Source organism: Lampetra planeri, chromosome 61, assembly GCF_965212315.1.
Source record: "Lampetra planeri chromosome 61, kcLamPlan1.2.h2, whole genome shotgun sequence".
Taxonomy (NCBI): Eukaryota; Metazoa; Chordata; class Hyperoartia; order Petromyzontiformes; family Petromyzontidae; genus Lampetra; species Lampetra planeri.
In genome coordinates, this window is record NC_136167.1 from 3,256,930 (window position 1) to 3,277,491 (window position 20,562).

Below are 20,562 nucleotides of genomic sequence, written 5' to 3' on the forward strand. Positions count from 1 at the left end.
CGAGTTGGGGGGAAGGGGTGTTTGAGAAATGTGACGTCACATCCAAATGCGCAACCTTAAATAAATATAACAAACACGTTCTACTTAATTAAATAGACTTTTTAATGTTTTCTCCTACATCAGAGTGCAGCGCCACATTAAATACGCACTACAATAACAATATCTTCTTGGTTCTTTCGGTATTATTTTATTATTTCCCTTCTACGTGACTTTACCGAAAGAACCAAGAAGTTGAATCCCTGCAGTCACGAAAGCTTTAAATCGAAAAATACAATAACAATAGTTTAAAGCGATTTGAAGCATGTTTTTTTCTAAATATAAATATGGTTTGGGGGGGGGTGCCGAGCTTTGTGATGTCATATTTGAGGGGGGGGGGGGGGTTGACTCTTGTGACGCCGTGTGACGAAGGGGAGGGGGGTAAAAAATCGTCCAAAATCGCGTGACATCATTTATGGACGGCCCCTTAACCAGGCGAGAACTCGAGACCGGAATTAATCTCAATTGCAAGAGCGACAGGGGGGTGGGTGGGGGTGCATTCGTCTGCTGGTAGTGGGGGGCGGGGGGCAACGATTGCTCTTGTGCTTAATCCCCACGCGATGTATTTCCTGGTGTAATCGTGGAAAGCTGCACGCGACAACTCTCTTCTTGAGCGCCGTCGGTGGATATTTGTGGTCCACTTCGAGTCAAGTGGTTGGCGCGGAGTAGCCGTAGTTTCATCACGGTTAGATACACACCACGGGCAGCATTAACCAGGGCGGCCCACCTTGGATTCGAACCGCATCACCGCCCCCCCCCCCCCCCCCCGTATCTCGCTCAAGCGCAGAGCGAGCTGCGAATGTATTGAAATCACGAGAGCATCATTGTGAAAAAATGCATGTTTATTAAAATCGCGGGGGGACGGGGTCAGGGAGGGGGGCGAGTAGTGTAAAGTAACCATCATGGATGACTTGGATAAACAGCGCGGTCCTACAGTATTTTTTTTTCATTTCCATTATTTTTTAAGTGTGGCATGCTATGAATGGGGGGAGGGGGTGGGTATTGCATATACAGAAACTAGCGAGCACACACACGTTTTCTTTAATTAAATATACAAAATACCTGGCCTCCAGGACGTGTCGCACTTCTTACAAACACAGATGGAGGAGGCCACGCGGCGTCCCTTAAATAAAACGAAGCGGCCACAACAATCCATCGTCCAAGCAAATCCGTGAGGGAGGGGGGGGTGGTCTATGCGGAACGCAATGGGCGAGAAGCGAATTGTAAAGTGAAAATGACACCAAGGCTGAAGATGTCGTCGACGATGATGTTAATGATGATGATGATGTTGATGGCGCTACTCTGTGCTCGATTAATTTCTGCTCAAGTGATCCGATAGCAGAGCTCCAGAAAGTCTTCCCTGGCTCTTTCTCAACAGCTGATCCAGGGGAATTGGATTGGTCTTGGAATGAAGTCAATGGATAAACTGCGCAGTGAAAGATGGTTGGTGAGGGTTAGAAGCGATTTTTTTATGTTTTTGATTGGCTTCTAAATTGGTGAGGATTAGGATGCGAGGGGGGTTACCATTTACTTTTAAATTTGGGTTGGAGTTAAGGCTACACAATCGTCGATTACCAGGTTCAGCTTGTAATCCGGAGAACGCAGTGCAAGTGTGATGAGGGTTAGGGACGAGGAGTTGGGGTAGATGTGGAGGGTGTGTTAGGCCAGAGCGGGTTAGCGTGAGGTTTAAGATGAATGTGTGACCGGTGCGGTGGTTAGGAATCGGGACCTGAATATGTTAACGGTGTGACTAAATAACGTGGCAATTTGTCCTTTACACTTTCGATGTGCTTTCAAACGTGTTTTTTTACATTTTCCCCCAAAAAACGCTCAAATGTATTCGTCTCTTTAAAGGTGACACGCTTATTGCCTTTTTGCGGATATTTCTCTCTTACCCACGGCGACAGAGATGACGAAAAACTGCGATAAGCGGGCACCACCAAACGGCATGGTTACTTCAGAGGCAAGGGCTCAGGGCTAGGAACCCAATACCGCAATTCAATTGCCCGTAACAACAGGCGCCCGATGCTGTCCGTGGTGGCGGCGTCACGGCCAGCAACACAACTCAACTTAGAATCCAAAGATCGCCCATTCCCCATTCCATCTCCCGCCCCCCACCACCCGGCACCACTCCCACCGCCGCCTCCGTCAACCCATCAATGCCGCGAGTGGTTCAGTCTATCGGCAGGTCGCGTGCGGTGGGGTAAAGTGCGGGTTGCTCACTCCCACATCTCCTATAACGTACTGGCCGGCGTGGAGTATACTCCAGGGGGGGGAGGGGGGGGGCCTATAGAGCTCAGTCTAGCGGAGGCCCTTTCCACCAGCAGCCGCGTGAGCGAGCAATACCTCGACATGATCATTAGAACAATCGCGTGCAACCTCATCCCATCCCGTTGCGTTTCGGCGCCGCGAGCATTAAATCCCAACTCCCCTGGCGTCACTTTCCATTCGCGTTTCGTTTCACAAGCTCGGCTCCATTCTGCATGTTGAGCTTTCGCACCATACATAGCCCACCGTGCTCATCGGAGGCGTGGCGTCCCTCCTCCGCTTAACGTGCTGCACACGATATGTAAGCATGTCGGATTGCACACACAATAACTCAATGGCATAACGTAAGAAAATAAAACATTATTGATATAAACAGCAATGATAATAATAATAATCATGATAGTAGATTTAAAAAAGTAATAGTGTTCAGCTTTTACACAAGGCCACGCAACAACAGGGATTCAATGGAAACCGAGGGCGGCTTGTGTCGGGATACACGAGTGCACACAAGAGGGATACAAACACGTGACCCCTGCCCCCAACTTCAGTTCAACCCCTTTTCCACTGGCACATCCGAGCCGAGCCAGTTGGTCACTCGTCGCGGTACGGGTTAATTTTTTTCCACTATTTTCCCGTGCCGAGCCGGAACCAAAGCCGTGCTACGGTCAGCCTCGCCAAAACGTCATCCAAAATCTGTCTCGGAGGCCAAGCAAGGCCAGGGAGGCGGTGGTTGACGACTCGTTCGCCGCGTGTCGGTCGGCACGCGGCATAACCGGCGTCACCCACACGTTCACTGTGCGTGGACGTCAGTGGCACGGCTTGGCTTCTGCAGTGGAAAAGAAACCCCGGTGCCCTCCTGGTGTCGTGGCCAGGTTGGCCCCGGCACAACCCCTGGTGACGGCTCAGTTGTGCGGTGGGGGGAGATACAAGAGGTACACAACAGTCTTAGTGAAGCTCCAAAACGGCTAAACTTGTTTTTTGTTGTCAGATAGATCCACCCCTTTCGCTAAAATAATAAGGGACAAGGGTCCGTTTCTTCAAACACGTACAAATACAAGCACGTCCCGTCCACGGGCCTGCAGGAGGATTTCTGTAACACTGCGTTAACCCGGCAGCATTTAACAACTCGCGAGAGGCTAAGAGTCAAAACCGACGTGGAGTTACGCGACGCAGCGACGTAATTGTGGAGTTGTGGCGGGGGGGGGCAACTGCACCAGGCCCACGGGCCAGAAGGGGGAACAGGCGCCAGGCTACGAAGGGGAGGGGAGGATTTTGGGCATTTCATTGCTTGCAGGGGGGGGGGGGCATGCCAACCGCTCAACACTGCCGAGACGGATTCAACATTCTCCAATACTGGTGGAGGGAGGTGCATCGTGTGAAGGGCTCATGCCATCTCCACCTGGTGGTGGGTGGGTGGTTGGGAGGGAGGGACTCTTCTGTTAAACCTACACTCCGCCACAAAATGTGTGCGTCAAGTTGAGCACTCCTTTCACTCGCTTGCCGATCCCTGGGTTTAAGTTAACCTTATTAATGCGTTTAAAAAAAACTCTGCACATTCATCAACACAACTGTGTGCAGCCTTATATTTTAATGCCATGCATGGTCATTGACGAATGTGGAGATGTTTTGTGTTAATTGTGCTTATGCATCACTGCCAATGCAGCAGCTTTGCCAGATAATTTATGATTAAAGTAGCACATTTGGTGTTAGCACTATTCTTCACAGCACAAGTCTTTAGTCACAGTCATCATGTTTCACGGACGAGTGTGGTCTTCCAGTAGCGGGTGATGGTGGCATGTGATTTTTACCCAATTTAATAATTTACGTGCAATTAATTCATTATATTATGCCAGCACACGGCCTACTCTTCAAACAAAATAATTATAACTTGAATTGCAACGTTTTTTTCTTTTCCCGTTAAAATGAACAGGTCAAAGAAAAACACTTTTGAAAAAACCCAGTGACCCACCACCCAAAGCAACCCCCCGAACCCCCCCCATGGATTCTGCACTAGAGTTTCTTCAAGGACTTGGAAGAGTTTCACGTTTCCTCACTGGCACACGCAACGCAGGACAACGGCGGTGGTGGTGGTCTCCATTGGACGGCTACCAAATATTTTTGGGAGGCTTAAGTGGGCCACAGGGTGGCCCCGCCTACTTTTTTTACAAAGCCCCACCCACGAACCCCGCCCACTCACCTACTAGCCCCGCCCACTCACCTACTAGCCCCGCCCACTCACCTACTAGCCCCGCCCACTCACGCACTAGCCCCACAAACTAGCCCCACCCCCTACCCGGGTGGCCCCACCCTTTGGCCTGAACCACGAGTTGAACATGAGGCCTAGAGAGGATTTGAAACCGGTGACAAAATCCGGACACAAAAAAACCCATCAGGCAGGCGAGGGGGGGGGGGCACACGCTGGGACAGAATTTCATAAAAACCATCGGGACTGTGGGACTCTCCTGTCACGTTCTTACCCCGTTCCCCTACTGGACATCTGTGAAACAAAGAGCTTCATAGCTCATCGGATTACTCCTGCAGTATAAATAAATATTGTGATTCTGAAATAGGGACACGTGGAAGCCTTAAGGTATACAACATCGGCGTTTGAGACACTTTTTTTTTACTCCCAATGGAAATCCATCCAGACATTATTTTTTTCTACAATGAACCTTCCACCGAACACTTGAGTAAAAACACTAATAATCATAATGCCATATATTACCTATCATGAAAGCCTCACTGAATCTCAACTCCTTTTGCAGGGGGGAGGCCAATTGCTATTGGACGTGCTTTGCTTAACGTGGGAGAAAAATCGGAATATCTGCACTAAACCAACCACGTATGCAAGAGAAGATGACATGCTAAAGGGCCTTGCAGATGGGTTTACAAACTAGCTTGCTGTACTGCCACCTCCTGGCCACATCGCAGCCCAGGTGCATCTGGGAGTCTCCTTATCGCTCTGCTGCGATGGTTACTGTTCCCGTGAACCTCACCGATTTCACGCCGGCCACTCGCTCTCTGGCGATCAGTCACTTCCCTGCCACCCTTCCATAGCTACCACTGTGGTTACTGCCCCCATGAACTTCACCCAGCGATTCGTCCACACACGGGTTGAGGAAGTCCACCAGTTACCTCTGTTCGACCGCCGCAATGTACGTCACCTCAACTTCTCTCTCCGCTTCCTCCCTCGCATTGCTCCACTTTGAAACTCCCTCCCATTGGCTTATTTCACCAAGTTTCTAGAACTTTTCTCAATTTAAGTAACCTTCTAACTCTAGCTGTTGCATCGTCATTTAGTGCAGTTTGTTGCTGGACACTTGGCATTTTGGTGGCCGGGTGGCCCAGGGGGTTCAAAGCCGGCACCGCTGAGAGCCTGGGTTCAAAATCCAGGTTCCAGCCGCTGCCTCTGCTTCAACTGGGCTCTAGCGCAGTGAGTTAATGTCTCATCCTGGTCAGCAATGACTGCAGAAAAAAAAACATTACATTCAATTTGGTTTTGTACACAATTTGTCCAAATTCCAGCTTGGAGAATTAAACAATATCGGTACTCTCTGTGGACCAGCATGTCACTCCAAAGGTTCTCAGAGATAACTCTGTGATGTCCACTTCCGCAGGCCGTCTCTCTAACGTGAAGCTGCTGTACCACCGTGCGAGATTTTCCAACGGATTCTTGGTCTCATGACGACGCGACGCCAATAGCGCGACCGTGACAAAACCCGCGGAACCGATGCATTCATTACACGCGTCTGTTAAGCGGGGACATTAAACAAAACACGTGGCCAAATATCCTGAGCAGAAACCCTCCTGCAAACCAATCCTGGGACTCTTTGAGGCTTTCCTGGGTAAATCGAGAATTGTACAATCAGTACGCAGAGAGACCCTGTACACAAACTCACGGTGCGTCGTTGTGGAGCACTGGGGACGACTGCGGAGGTCTTCTCAAGCTCATTATTGCCGAATGTGCTGAGGAGCACTTGCAATGAACAGCGCCGGGCTGGTTCACGTCGGATGTGGAATTGTATCTCACAAGCCCTGAGAGCTGACTACTTAGCCGTGTGTGTTAAGTCACAACGCCACGAGGCAGAACGATCCCTTTACGGTTCACCCGCCCAACGTCGTGGAGAGGTTGCGGGTGTGGAGGTAATTAAGTAGAGTAATGAATGAATCAAGTGGCTGGGGTAAACTTGACGGCCTAAAAAGCACACGTACGTACATGTTCACACACACACACACACGCATTCATACCAGTGCATACATACAGACGCATTCATGAACCAATACCAATACCCGCCATTCGCCACTAAGTGATGGTTACGTCATACACTTATAAACATGCACACACGCACATTCATACACAAAGACCTCCCGTATAGCCGTAACAGATATTACGCCAAGCGCTGTTAGCGAGCTCCTATGAAGGCCGGCACGGCAGATTAGGGGGGTTGGTGGCCAGCACCACGCCCGGCCGCCTTTGTCTCCCCAGTGGTGATGTTTACACACCAGGTCCTCAGTTGAGGCCGTGTCGACCTAGCGGAGGAGGCCCATGAACGGTTCAGATAATCCTCACCGGTGTTGGTGGCCGTGAGTGGGAATCGAACTCGGGTCGCCGGGTTCGTAGCGCAGCGCGCCGACCTGCCACACTACAGCTCCCCCATTAAACACACTTAGGGCACACACACATTCCCCCAAGCATGCACACAATCATGCACACATACAAACACAAAGATCGCCTGTTGTGCATTTTTTTAATTGTTGGGGCAAGTGCTGTTAACAAACAAGCACCTATTAAAGGCCGTAGCGCCATGCAAGGGGCTGATGTGGCCGGACTCCACGCCCCCCCGGCCACATTTCCCTCCCCAGTGCTGATGTTTACGACACATCGCACCATGCCCTCATTACAACGGCCACTTTAGGCTCGCCCCATTGCAGTTTATTGTACATAGTGATCTAACTTGCAGCCCCTTGTCAATTTGCTGCTGGGTGACAGCCTCTCGAATCCGTATCGGACATGGGGGATGTTTGACCATACTTCACCGCACTGGTCACCGAGGGTTGGTGAAGTAGGGGGGCTGGGGTGAGCAGTACCCTCACGGGTAATGCTCACCACTTGTTGGACGTGGCCAGGTATTAAACGCTGGTCAGTTGTTCGTAGCACATTGTGCAAACCGGCGAACTGCCATTCCGTACACACGTACATGCAAACTCGCGCGCGCACACACACACACAGCAGTACATAGAGACGAAACAACAGCCGCCATTCGCCACTAAGTGGCGCCGATGTCTCCATGGCATCTGTGCCAGGCTGCATGCTTTCTGAAGCGATGCGAAATGTCGAAGGCTCGCTTGCGGGAGGTCAGCAAACCCAAACACACACAGTGACCCTAAACAGTAAAGACACACACACACACACATAGCCCCAAACAGTAAATCCACTCACACAGTACACACACACACACGACTCCACACACAGTAAACCAATACACACACACTCACCAGTGACACCACACACCTACATGAATTCCACATGCACGCACTGACAGAAACATGCGTACAAATATCCATACACGTACAGATACACACACACACACAACCCATCACTATTAACTCACACACAACCCCCATCACTACTATCACACAAACACCCCACACAAATGAATTTGCATTCACTTTGCTTAAAAAACAATATCACTCCCTAATTTCGTATTTTTTAAGTGATTTCACTGCACGCAGATGGACAGACGGCCCCCCAGGAATGATTGTTGGTCACCAGCGTGGCACAGAGCTAATGGGTGACCCCCCCAACCCACCTCTAAGAAGGCAAACGTGGGAAAAATTGGCAAAGTCGACCCAAAATAAATGCGTTGGCACAACACGTTGGGAAATGTTGGGCAATTCTTCAAGCCGGCTGCACACCTAAGCACCGAGCCGCTCCATCGGATCGCTTGCGTGGGGGTAAAAATAAATAAATCGGATCGCACCATCGCCCATTGGCCCATGCGCTGCTCGCATGCGAGCGAGTGGTGGCGTGCGCAACTAGGACGAGGTGTCCGGGCCGTGGCGCGTGTCCGGCCACACCCACTCTGCCCATAAAAACGTAAATCGTAGCTGTGGGCAAATGTTGTCGAGTGGGTGACGGAACGACTCGCTACAAATCGTCTGAGAGGATCGATGCTTGAAAGCGGAGTCCTTTCTCTACCATTGCAAGCAACTGCTCGTGACTGGTTGCAGATATGCGTCCGTATTAGAAGACATTCAGTTGCACGCAAGCAAGAAGTGCAACCGATCGGTTCACGTGTAGACCCCAGCCAGAAGAAAAACACTGCTCGGTTTTGTATTTATCCTAGTTTTCAGTTTGGCTTAAGAAGAGCGAACGGAACGGGACGGTACCGTGTTGAAATGCACGAGCATGTTAGCGTTTGCGTTTTGTCCACTTGCAAAACAATAATTTGGCAAAATATCGACGGTCGGAAAATTAATCGGTGGGGAACGGCGGCGAGATTCACATGCAGCTGCGCTCTCATCGCTCTCGACACGAACTTCACGGGGAAAAATATATTTTACAAAGTCTGCCACTTTCGTAGTGTTTACGATACCACGTCAACAACTTAATGTCACTTCCCCGTGTCAATGACAACACCTTCAGCAGACATTAATATTAAGACTTTAGAATAAAAAAATTCGAACAACTCCCGTGGCACTTGCGTCTTCTGCCAAAGTTAAAAGAAATCGACGATATCTGTAGAAAAATAATAATTTAGGGGAAGAATCTGGTGGAGATGGGAATGTTCCGATTGATACTTGCGTAGGCTCTCGCGGTTGTGCTGCAGCGGAACACGGTTGCGTTCGGCACGCTGTCCGACGTTTCGCTCCACACGCCGGCCGCTTCTTCAGCGACTGAATTTGGGAACTAAGCAAGTAATTAGTTCCAAATGATTCCATTGTTCAAATCTGCGTCGTCGTCGTCGTCATCGTCGTCGTCACCATTTCCGTTGCCGCTGCAGACGCACTCCGCGGTTACCGCCGCAGCGGTGCGTTCCGTGGCGTCTGCCACGACTCTTGACGTGACGATTTCGCCGTCGGTGCCCATCAGTCATCAACGCTATTCCCAAACCGATTTCAGATTCAGCAGTTCCTGAAGAAGCGGCTCCCGCAGCGACGCCGTCGGGACGTCGTGCCGAACGGCGCCAAATCGGAAAAACCGCACGGCAGAGCAAAGCTAAAAAAAAGGTTGTCTCTCTCTCTACCCCCAGTTCAGTTGAAATCGGCTTGGAGTGAGGGAGAATGCAGTTGCCGCCGCCGCCACCGGCAGGGTGGAGCGCAGGGGAAGCCCTGCGGCGAACAGAGCGCGGGGCGGGGGGTGGGGCGCGGCAGGCTCCACGAATAACGCCGCGGCCGGGAATGAGCCCTTGCGCGCGCGGAAAGTAAAAACACGACGACGACAACAACAGCAACGTAGCTGCAGAGGGTAGAATACTAAAATTATGTTTTAAAACAATCACTCTCTCCATCTCAACGGCGGAATCTGGTCGATTGACTCCTGGGTCGAAGCGGCCGCAAGAGGAACGTGTCCCAAAATCTTCTTCTGGTTGCCATCATCGTCTTCATCATCATCATCATGATCGTTATTATTTACAGATATTTATTATTCACGAACCTCCAAACTGTTGCGTTCCATCAGACTCAGCAGTCGTCTTCTTCGGAGATGAACAAATCACGAACACATCATCGTCATCATCGTCATCCTCCAGCCTTGCCCCGTCCTTCACTCGGAGGGATAAAAAAAATGCATGGGCGCACGTGAAGAGATTCTCGAAACGTTTTGGCGCATCGGCAAACGGCAACCACCTCTATGCCGTCTCCTCTCCTCCTCGCACAGTCTTCCCGTCTCGATCGTCTGTGCCGTCGCTCCAGCCGCGGGTTCTCACACGCCCGCCGTTTCGCGGCGTCAATGCGCATTTCCCGCCGCGACGCGCAATTGGAGGACGGCTGTCATCTCCCCGTTCGGGAGAGTTTAGTTTGTCCGTCGTCTTGCACTCCGCGCCGTCGTATGTACACGGAGACACGCACGCCGTCCGGTGGCGCTCACGGCAGGCAGGCGGGGGCGCGGGGGGCAGCCCCCCCCTCACTGTGGGGGGGGGGGGGGGGGAGGTGGGGTCCCCGCCTATGTCACGTCCTCGTCGTCAGAGCAGTAGTCGCGCCCCTGCCGGGAGAAGAAAACACAACGAGTGATCGGCAAGGTGCGTTGTTTGCATCTGACAAAAAAAAATACCGGTATTGAAAAAAAACACAGGACAGGGTAACTTCGGGGGGGGGGGGGGGGGGCGACAGACAGCTGCAATTATTGTGCCCCACTCCCATGGCTTCAGTCACAGCTAAGACTCAGGGGGGGTGGGGGGGGGTGTTGAGACGGAGCTGTGCGGAGCGCCGAGCCGCCCCGGCATAAAGGAGGGCAGGTGGCTCCACCGGGAGCCAAATCAACGTTTGTATTATTGGCGTTACGCAACTCGTCAAAATGGGAGAGAGATTATCCCTCCGAGTTGATTCGCTCCTTGATCCCGACCATTGTCCCCCCATTTAGCGATTTTACCCGACAGCATTATCCCCTCTCTCTTCCCTCTCTTTCCCATACAAGCTCCCCCATAACACTCTCCCATCTCTCTCTCTCCTACCCCCCTCCCCCGCCCCCTCTCGTGCGCACTTCCTCCTGTTTTTTCCCCGGGAGATCGCAGGCAGCCGTTGAACGCCTCCGTGTTAACACATCGGTGGTGCACGTCGGCCGATCAAGTCTGCTGCCGTATTGTTGCGCCAAAACCATTAGGAAGATCATTATATAAAATAACAAAGGGTGGCCTTTCACAACGGCGCAAAGGGTGTACATAATTAGCACCCTTGACTGCTCGTCCAACGGATTGCTTTCCTAATGAGCAAATGTGCCCTGGCGTTAGCCCCCCGCTCGCTAAGCCATTTGCGCAGTTCACCAAAACAATCCCAAGCCGGAGGTATTAGCAGCACAACAGGCTGTGAGGAGCGGGGATTAGAGTAAGCGATCTGTGGCCCTGTGCGGGTTTAAATTTGCATCATTATTGTCAATATTGCTACGGGTGATGTAAACACCCGTTCATGGAGCTTGGTCAAAAATCTCCTAAACACCACCACGGCAGCTCTCTAATACAGCACCACAGAGCTGGTGGCTCCTTCTCGCATTTGTTTGTGGTTTTGCCGGTGGCCTCCGAAACATTCTCTCTCTCGGATAGTGAACTAAAACAGTGCTCGTTGCAAATTATAAATGGTTTTTACCTTTAATATGATCCACAGATTAGCTGATCTTCAACATCACTGTAGTAATCATCATCATCACAGATGTAGAGATGCAATAATGAACTTACCCGCTCTATCTTCTCATCCAACATGCGGAAGAACTCAATTTGACTTTCCGACAGGTGCAGGCTGCAAAACAAGTGCAAGTCAATTCTGTTAAGCCAGACGTGATCTCAAGAGACTAGGACGAGGTGTTATCTTAACGGAATTTATTCAGCGCCTTAGCTAAGGCCACTTTATGGAGAATTAAGAACGGTACAACACGTGTGAGTGTGTGTGTGAATGTAACGGTCGAGGTGAGGTGAATGAAATAGATGAGAGGGAAGTAATGGGGGCGAATCTGTGATGAGTGAATTCGGTGAAAGCGAAACTGATGACAGTAAATCATGATGAATGGATTGAATGAATGCGGAACGAGTGACAGCCATGCAATGAGAATATGAAGAGGGAACAGTAACGGTGGTGGTGGTTATGAGGGGCAGATTCAGGGGGTCGTGGGGTGAGCTAGGAAACAATAAGCGAGTTTTGAGTGAGGAACGGAAACTTAGTGAGCGAAGGCGACTGCCTAATGTGGAGCGGGAAATTTGTTCCAGTGAAAGGAGGGAGGGAGTGAGACGAGAGAAGGAGCGGCAGCCTGTGATTGAGCACAAGCAGGAGCAACAGAGAGAGGTAAGAGAGTGACCCGGGGACATTCATCTGCAGTCGGGGGCGGTGACTGCTGCGTGCGATCCCAATCGAGCGATCCGCGGTGTCATTTCCGAATTTGGGCGAATTTGGACCCTCTTGGCCGACACGTGGCAGGCAGCACACTCTTGCGAATGATGTCAAGGGATCTTTAACGCCCACCGTTGTAAGGGAAACCTCGTGAACGCGGGCTGGGGGAGGGGGGTGGTTATGTTCCTGCAAAATGCCGCGCTGGGAAATAGGGTTGCGCTCCTGGGTACAAAATCATCACCTCCCTCCCCCCTTCCCTCTCCCCCTCTTTCGGTTGAACTAATTCCAAGTGAATTCCCCCCTTGCCGTTGTACTAAAGGAGCGCGGAGTCGCTCTCCGTCCCTTGTGCGTGCGCGTGTACAATCTTTATTTTCAATTTCACCTCATCACCAAACCCCCGTCTCTACACCACCCTTTCCGCACCGCTGCACTCGTGCCCAACCGCTCTCCCCCCCTCCCCCAACACTGAGCCCCCCCCCCCTCCCCAGAGTGGACGGCTAGATGCGTGCGGCAACGCGCCTGCGAACATCTGCATTGTGCGCGAGCGTGTCGAGTTCCCTGTGTGTTGCATCATCACACACACACACGCGGTAAATAAATCGTTCCACGCAGTCAATTCATTCGCACCGCAGTCCCATCCAACGGACGCAACGCTCTCTCATCTCTCGCAAGGCCGCACCTCCGATGGGCGCAGTTGGCTACGTACGGTGCGAAAAGAGTCGAACGACTATCTTCGCAACAATCTTAGCAATGTCCAACCACGTATAGACGAAACATCACTCCCCTCATCCCAGTCTTCTGGAAAACCGACCTCACTAAACAAACTGTTTAGAGGCAAAGCCGTGATTGGCAAGGTTTTTATGTGGCCAAACATACCCTGTCAGGACCTTCCTAAAAAAAAAGGTCTTGAGACTCGATCAAACGTGATATACGTGTTAAACGAAGGCCGCCAACTAGCACTGCCGTGCATTTGCATGGGATATCGCTACAGTGAATCACAAGCGAAACGGATTGATCGACAGTCACTGGCCGACTTTCAAACAACAACAACAATAATGTGACGTAACAATATGAACAGATAAAAACAGATCTAAATCAACACCAAGAACGATTCAACATGACATCAATCTAATGACAAATATACATCGACAACAATAAGATAATTGTTCACATCAACAATAATATATCAACATCCACCAGTGACATATCGACAACATTAATATCATCAACACCTCGTGCATAAGTATTTTACAACCACAACTGAAGCCACAATATAACGAACAAACATTATAATCACAACTACAACCACATTACAACCGCAACTGAAATGAAATGACGACAACAGCCGCAATATAGCCACAACCACAGCCAAAAAACGGCATTAACGTGGACCAACCCTGTGACGAAGCCACCCGCAATGCGTCCGATCGCCGTCGGATCACGCAAGCTCAACGGGCATTGAGCCTGCGTTATGCGGAAAGGGCGAGCGTCGAGCGCTAGGCGTTGCGGCCTGTGGGGCCAAGTTCGTGGGCAGGAACAGACGGCAGTGCAGAAAGACCCAATGTTGTATATGCGTTGAACGTCTTTCGCGATGTGCGTAGCCAACCGTTCTAATCGAAGGTGCAGTGTAGAATCTATGGGCAGTGTTGAGTCTATGGAGAGTGTTAGTGGTTGAGTCTATGGGTAGTGCTGAGTCTATGGGCAGTGATTGAGTCTATGGGTAGTGTTGAGACAATGGGCAGTGTTGAGTCTATGGGCAGTGATTGAGTCTATGGGCAGTGATTGAGTCTATGGGCACTGTTGAGTCTATGGGCAGTGTTGAGTCTATGGGCAGTGTTGAGTCTATGGGCAGTGTTGAGTCTATGGGCAGTGTTTAGTCCATGGGTAGTGTTGAGTCTATGGGCATTCTTGAGTCTATGGGTAGTGTTGAGTCTAGGGGCAGTGTTAGTCTATGAGTAGTGGAGTCTATGGGCAGTGTTGAGTCTACTCTATGGGCAGTGTTGAGTCTATGGGTAGTGTTAGTCTATGGACAGTGTTGAGTCTATGGACAGTGTTGAGTCTATGGGCAGTGTTGTGTCTATGGGCAGTGTTAGTCTATGGGCAGTGTTGAGTCTATGGCCAGTGTTGAGTCTATGGGCAGTGTTGAGTCTATGGGCAGTGTTGAGTCTATGGGCAGTGTTGAGTCTATGGGCAGTGTTAGTCTATGGGCAGTGTTGAGTCTATGGGCAGTGTTGAGTCTATGGGCAGTGTTGAGTCTATGGGCAGTGTTGAGTCTATGGGCAGTGTTGAGTCTATGGGCAGTGTTTAGTATATGGGTAGTGTTGAGTCTATGGGCAGTGTTGAGTCTATGGGCAGTGTTTAGTCTATGGGTAGTGTTGAGTCTATGGGCAGTGTTGAATCTATGGGCAGTGTTGAGTCTATGGGCAGTGTTAGTCTATGGGCAGTGTTGAGTCTATGGGTAGTGTTAGTCTATGGGTAGTGTTGAGTCTATGGGCAGTGTTAGTCTATGGGTAGTGGTTGAGTCTATGGGCAGTCTTGAGTCTATGGGCAGTGTTAGTCTATGGGCAGTGTTGAGTCTATGGGCAGTGTTGAGTCTATGGGCAGTGTTGAGTCTATGGGCAGTGTTGAGTCTATGGGCAGTGTTAGTCTATGGGCAGTGTTGAGTCTATGGGCAGTGTTAGTCTATGGGCAGTGTTGAGTCTATATGGGCAGTGTTAGTCTATGGGCAGTGTTGAGTCTATATGGGCAGTGTTGAGTCTATATGGGCAGTGTTGAGTCTATGGGCAGTGTTGAGTCTATGGGCAGTGTTGAGTCTATGGGCAGTGTTGAGTCTATGGGCAGTGTTAGTCTATGGGCAGTGTTGAGTCTATGGGCAGTGTTGAGTCTATGGGCAGTGGTTGAGTCTATGGGCAGTGTTGATTCTATGGGCAGTGTTGATTCTATGGGCAGTGTTGAGTCTATGGGTAGTGTTGAGTATATGGGCAGTGTTGAGTCTATGGGCAGTGTTGAGTCTATGAGTAGTGTTGAGTCTATGGGTAGTGTTGAGTCTATGGGCAGTGTTGAGTCTATAGGTAGTTTTGAGTCTATGGGTAGCGTTGAGTCTATGGGCACTGCTGAGTCTATAGGCAGTATGTATGTAGAACTTCTTTCGCACCGTACGTAGCCAACCATGCTAATCGGAGTGCATTGCAACCGAGTTTAATCACAGTGGGTGGCTGAAACATGGATTCGAACCCAAGCTCTTAGCGGTGCTGGCTCAGTGGCCCGTGACCTCTGTCATCAGCTCCCAGATAATGACAATAAGCTGACCCGACCCCAAACTGGACTTTGCACTCGCAACCTTCCGATAAACCAAGTCTGGCGCCAACCAGCTCAGCACCACCCAATAAAATGCAAAGGTCTTCACACGGGCGAGCATCATCTTCCTGCTACCTCCACTCTCCTCCGACTGGAGTGTCCTCGACGCTCCGGGCTAATTCAGGACATGGAGAGGCGCAGCCCTACAATTTCTCACTCGTGCCACTGGTGGCGGAATGGCCTCCACTAGTTGAGGGAGCTCTGCGGAGTTCCATCTGGGCAGCGTTTTGGCCTACACTTCCACGCTGGCTCAACAGCTTCGATAAGGTGGGAGTACCCACACTTTTCCCCACCGCAGGCGCGTTGCCGATAGACTTAACTGCGGCGTGATGCTGCAGCGTGGACAGAGGCGGTGGATGGTGGCGTTTCAATCGACGACCTCTGGATTGCCAGTCCAGTGTGCTGCTGTTACACCATTGTGGCAGGGTCCCATTCTTTATTTAGCCCGTTTACGGCTCGCAATGTTATTTATATTGCTCTTTTACAATGTGTAACAAAGAAAAAAAGCAGCAATATAAAAATAAATGTGGCAACGGGGAACTAAAACCACCGTAAAAGTAACCAAAAACGCAAAACGATTCGGGATCGCACGATCCAGTGCTAGTTGGTCACTGCACACGGTACAGGACTGGACTGGACCTGCATCGGCACACATTACATCTCTCTGCGCAGCTCACAAGGGTGCAAAAGCTTTGGCAGTGCGAATTTCTTTTAAAATATAATTTACTTAAATGTTTATGTAGGGTACACGCCCACCACCCCCTACGCCCCCACCTCTCCAAAAACAAATATCCCTATTTGAGACCCACAACCACCTCCTTGGCCAATACCGCGGGTGCGTTGTTATCAACCACAAACACTCCGGGCAGCCTGCACCGTGGCGGTCGTTGCTGGAAGACGAGGTGGCCACGCGCTTGCCGGTGTCATGCTCCAGGTTATTTCGCGATAAATTAATTGGGGGAAACGCAGCGGTCGTGGTCCCCCCTAATGAAGCTCTCCTGAGTAAGAAACGTAACAATAGTAGGCAGGACACCGTGTTTGTGTGTGTGTATATAAGGGAACGGTAGTGTCGTGGTTATCGCGCTGCACTACAAACCCGATGACCCGAATTTGATTCCTGCTCACGGTCAACACCAGTGACCTTAAATTTAACCAGTCCCTGGGCCTCCCCCCTAGGTCGACTCAGCCTCAAATGAGTACCTGGTGCAATATGTAAACATTGCCATTGGGGAGACAAAGGCGGCTGGGCGTGGTGCAGGCCACCCACCCCCTCGTGCGCCATGCCGGCCTTCATAGGTGCTCGCTAACAGCAATTGCCCCTACAGTTTACCCGGAAGGTCTTTGTTTTTATAAATATATATAGCTTCCCATATAATGTTAGGACACACTGCAATTAACCGTGCTCCTGTGATGGTGCCAGTAGTTCACAGGTACACGAACGAGTGTCAAGTAGAATTTGTTTATCCAGATGAAAACTCAACAGACGAGGATGAGTCTCATCTACTGGTGACCTGGGGCATTCTTCTGTCAGTAGCACGGGGGGTGGGGGGGGACGATGATTGGCGTTGTGTATAATCATCAATCCGATAACTTTCGAATTTGCCGAATGTTGTACCCCAACGCCTGCACACGACGGGCCTACTCTTGCGAATGCTGGCACGGGAATTTTTAACGACCACCGTGGTGTTAGTCGTAGTAATATTGTTACGGCTATTTTACACCGCAGTATTAATCAGGATGGTCGCTGGATTCAAACCGCAAAACCCCCGCAACGATCAGCGAACGCGCCGCTGGCGCCAGGCCATGGTGGCACCGCGCCACGAGTGCCGGGCAGCACCCTCGTTGGCCTGTGGCCGCCCTGTGGCCGCCCTGTGGCCGCCCTGTGGCCGCCCTGTGGCCGCCCTGTGGCCGCCCTGTGGCCGCCCTGTGGCCGCCCTGTGGCCGCCCTGTGGCCGCCCTGTGGCCGCCCTGTGGCCGCCCTGTGGCCGCCCTGTGGCCGCCCTGTGGCCGCCCTGTGGCCGCCCTGTGGCCGCCCTGTGGCCGCCCTGTGGCCGCCCTGTGGCCGCCCTGTGGCCGCCCTGTGGCCGCCCTGTGGCCGCCCTGTGGCTACAGGAAAACTGCTGCAGCAGCAGCAGTCAGCAGCTTTTACGGCGATTCCTTCCACAACGAACTCAACCCGCCTCCGTTTGACCTGGCGCCAATAAAATTTTACATTTCACAATAATGGCTCCGTTAAATAACACGGCGATCCGCGTGCAGATGCCAGAGAAGAAATTGGTACCTCCATGTAAGAGAGGTAGCAAAACTTTCGTCGATGGGATCTTTGCTGCCAATATCAACAATTATGAAAATTAATAAGAATAGGCTTTACCCTTTCTGGCAACACAACAGGAGGTTTTAAATTTTGATTTAAAGCTTTCGTGACTGCAGGGATTCATATTCTTGGTTCTTTCGGTAAAGTCACGTAGAAGGGAAACAATAAAATAATATAAATATAAAACAATAAAAATTCTCACGACGTTTCGACTGCAACACAAGCAATCATCATCAGGTGTGAAATCCACAGCAAGAAAATATAATATAGAACAGGAGGTGTTAAAATGTTCATTTTAGATACTGGCAAAAAAAGGTATCCCATCGATGTAACTGCTCAACCCGAGCTATAAATGTTCCGAGACTTGCCTTGTCTTTGTACTTTCGCCTTTGAAGCGTTCTCTGGTCTCACACCGGTGAGACAGGGCCATAAAGACGTCTCTGGTGTAGGCCAATCAGTTTCAAGGACAAGGCAAAAATCATTATCAGAGCATGTTCGTTTACTTGTTTTGCCGAAAGTACGTGTGGTTAATACAGACTTTATACCTTGCAAAAGGTATCTATCTGGTGTTTAAACAAATTCTAACACCTCGTGTTTTATTGTCAGAAAGGGTAAAACCTGTTTTTACTGTTTAAAAACTTCAGTATTAGCCCTTTATTTACATGTCTGATTCTATTCTATCCCTTGCACATGGCAAATGTGCTCGGGAGCTCGATGCCAATGCGGAGGTCTGTACGGCCACAATCGCACTGCTATGGATTGTTTCTAAATAGATCTCTATCATTATGGGTTTACTAGATTGTCGATATTGTCCACAGTTTGTGTTGCATGGCTTGTCTTGGATCTTCCACATAGGAACGAAGGAGATGGTGCGCATTAATGTGGCTGCTTTTCCGCAGGATAAATTCTCAACAGCAATGCAACTTGACAGGAAAGTTTTGCTCGTACCCAATGATCTCATGACCACCCCCCCTCCCCTCACCCCGCCCATGTGAAAGACAGACAGGAGGAAAGAAACGCCGTGCAGCGGGATGCCTTACTTGGCTCGCGCTCCTCCGCTCACTTGAAGACCATCTCTCACGATCTGCCTCCCGACTCCCAGCTTCTGAGAGACAACAGAACGAGGCATCAAGGTCGTTGTTGCCGCCACCACCACCACCATCACCACCAAACCTCCCTCCTTCTGCTAGACCCGGTGCCTGTTGCGGAAGCGCAACACACAGGGCGGTGACGCGGCCCAGCGGTAGCCTGTTCATAACTATGTATGGACGAATAAGTTCTTTCCTATGTAGAACTTCTTTGGTACCATACGTAGCCAAACGTGCTAATCGGAGGTTTATATCTCGATTCCGGCAGGTAGCCCTGGCCAATACTGCACCGTGTGTTAATCACAAAAGACTGCGGGCCATCTGCTTTACAACGGACGTTAATGATCCCGTGTCATTATTCGAAACGAGCAGGCCATCACGTGCCGAAGTTACAGTCCAAATTTGCCCCAGTCTAAAAATTATACCGCAAACAACTCAATTGGCGATGAGTGCGGTGCAATCATCGCCGCCCCCCCTCCCCTCCTGGCAGACGACTGCCCAACGTGCGGGCCACGTGTCGGGTGGGCACCCAGCAGAGCAACTGAAACAATGGGGAGAGCAAGTTTGTTAAATCCCCACTCATATGTATGTTGAACTTTGGATTTAAAGTTTTCGTGACTGCAGGGATTCATATTCTTGGTTCGTTCGGTAAAGTCACGTAGAAGGGAAATAATAAAATAATCAAAATAAAACATAATAAAGTTCTCACGACGTTTCGGCCACAACACAAGCAGCCGTTCTCAGGTGTCTTTCAGACAGCTCTGTTTCTTCACCCGAGGATGGCTGCTTGCGTTGTGGCCGAAACGTCGTGAGAACTTTATTATGTTTTCGTTGTATAATTTTTATTATTTCCCTTCTACGTGACTTTACCGAAAGAAACCAGAAATATTTTGAACTTCTTTCACAGTGTATGTAGCCAACCCTGCTAAATCTGTTCACCCAATGGCAACCAGTGGAATTCACTTCTACTGGACGTACACTCTGCTGACTCCCCCACCCCCCCCTCTCTCACTTCATTCAAATCGCGCCGTAAGACGGAACTTTTTCAAAGCGATTTTTTTCTATTTCTTGGCTCCTTTGTGTTTGGGGGTTGGGTTTTGATTGAATCCACCGGAATCGCCCCCCCCACCCCCCCGGTTTGTGAGTCTGAGCCGGAGGAGCTGTGGTGGGGCGAGTTGGGGGGGGGGGAGCAGCTCACCCCGGCCGCCGCATCCCCGGCAATCCCCGCAAATCGGTCGTTGGCATCGGGCCTGGCGGCGAGGTGGTTCTGCATGGTGCTGAGAGCACCGATCCCATCGGCGCCGGCGGCCTTTTTCTTCGGCCCTTCCACGTCCGTCTTCGAGGGTTTGTCTGCGGAGAAACGGGCCAAGGTGTGATTTTTTGTTATGTTGTTTTCGGATTTTTATTTACTGCGTTAACAATCGACCAAGCCGAGGCTGAAAACGCAAACGTGCACGTGGGTGG

The 20,562-nt window shown here is 50.6% G+C and overlaps 1 protein-coding gene across 4 annotated transcripts in view; it reads right to left on the reverse strand.

Moving 5' to 3' along the window:
- Positions 1-4,833: 4,833 nt before the first annotated feature.
- Positions 4,834-20,562, reverse strand: part of C61H1orf21 (chromosome 61 C1orf21 homolog) — a 39,036-nt gene continuing 23,307 nt past the window's right edge. For 3 of the 4 annotated variants that reach the window (XM_078619034.1, XM_078619035.1, XM_078619036.1), the window contains exons 3-6: positions 20,297-20,448; positions 19,051-19,115; positions 11,694-11,754; positions 4,834-10,507 (exon numbers count right to left, since the gene is read on the reverse strand). In XM_078619034.1, coding sequence (XP_078475160.1) covers positions 10,469-10,507; positions 11,694-11,754; positions 19,051-19,115; positions 20,297-20,448 — 317 coding nt within the window. In that variant the 3' untranslated portion in view covers positions 4,834-10,468. The remainder of the gene's footprint in view (positions 10,508-11,693; positions 11,755-19,050; positions 19,116-20,296; positions 20,449-20,562) is intronic. The other variant, XM_078619037.1, reaches the window with a different exon arrangement.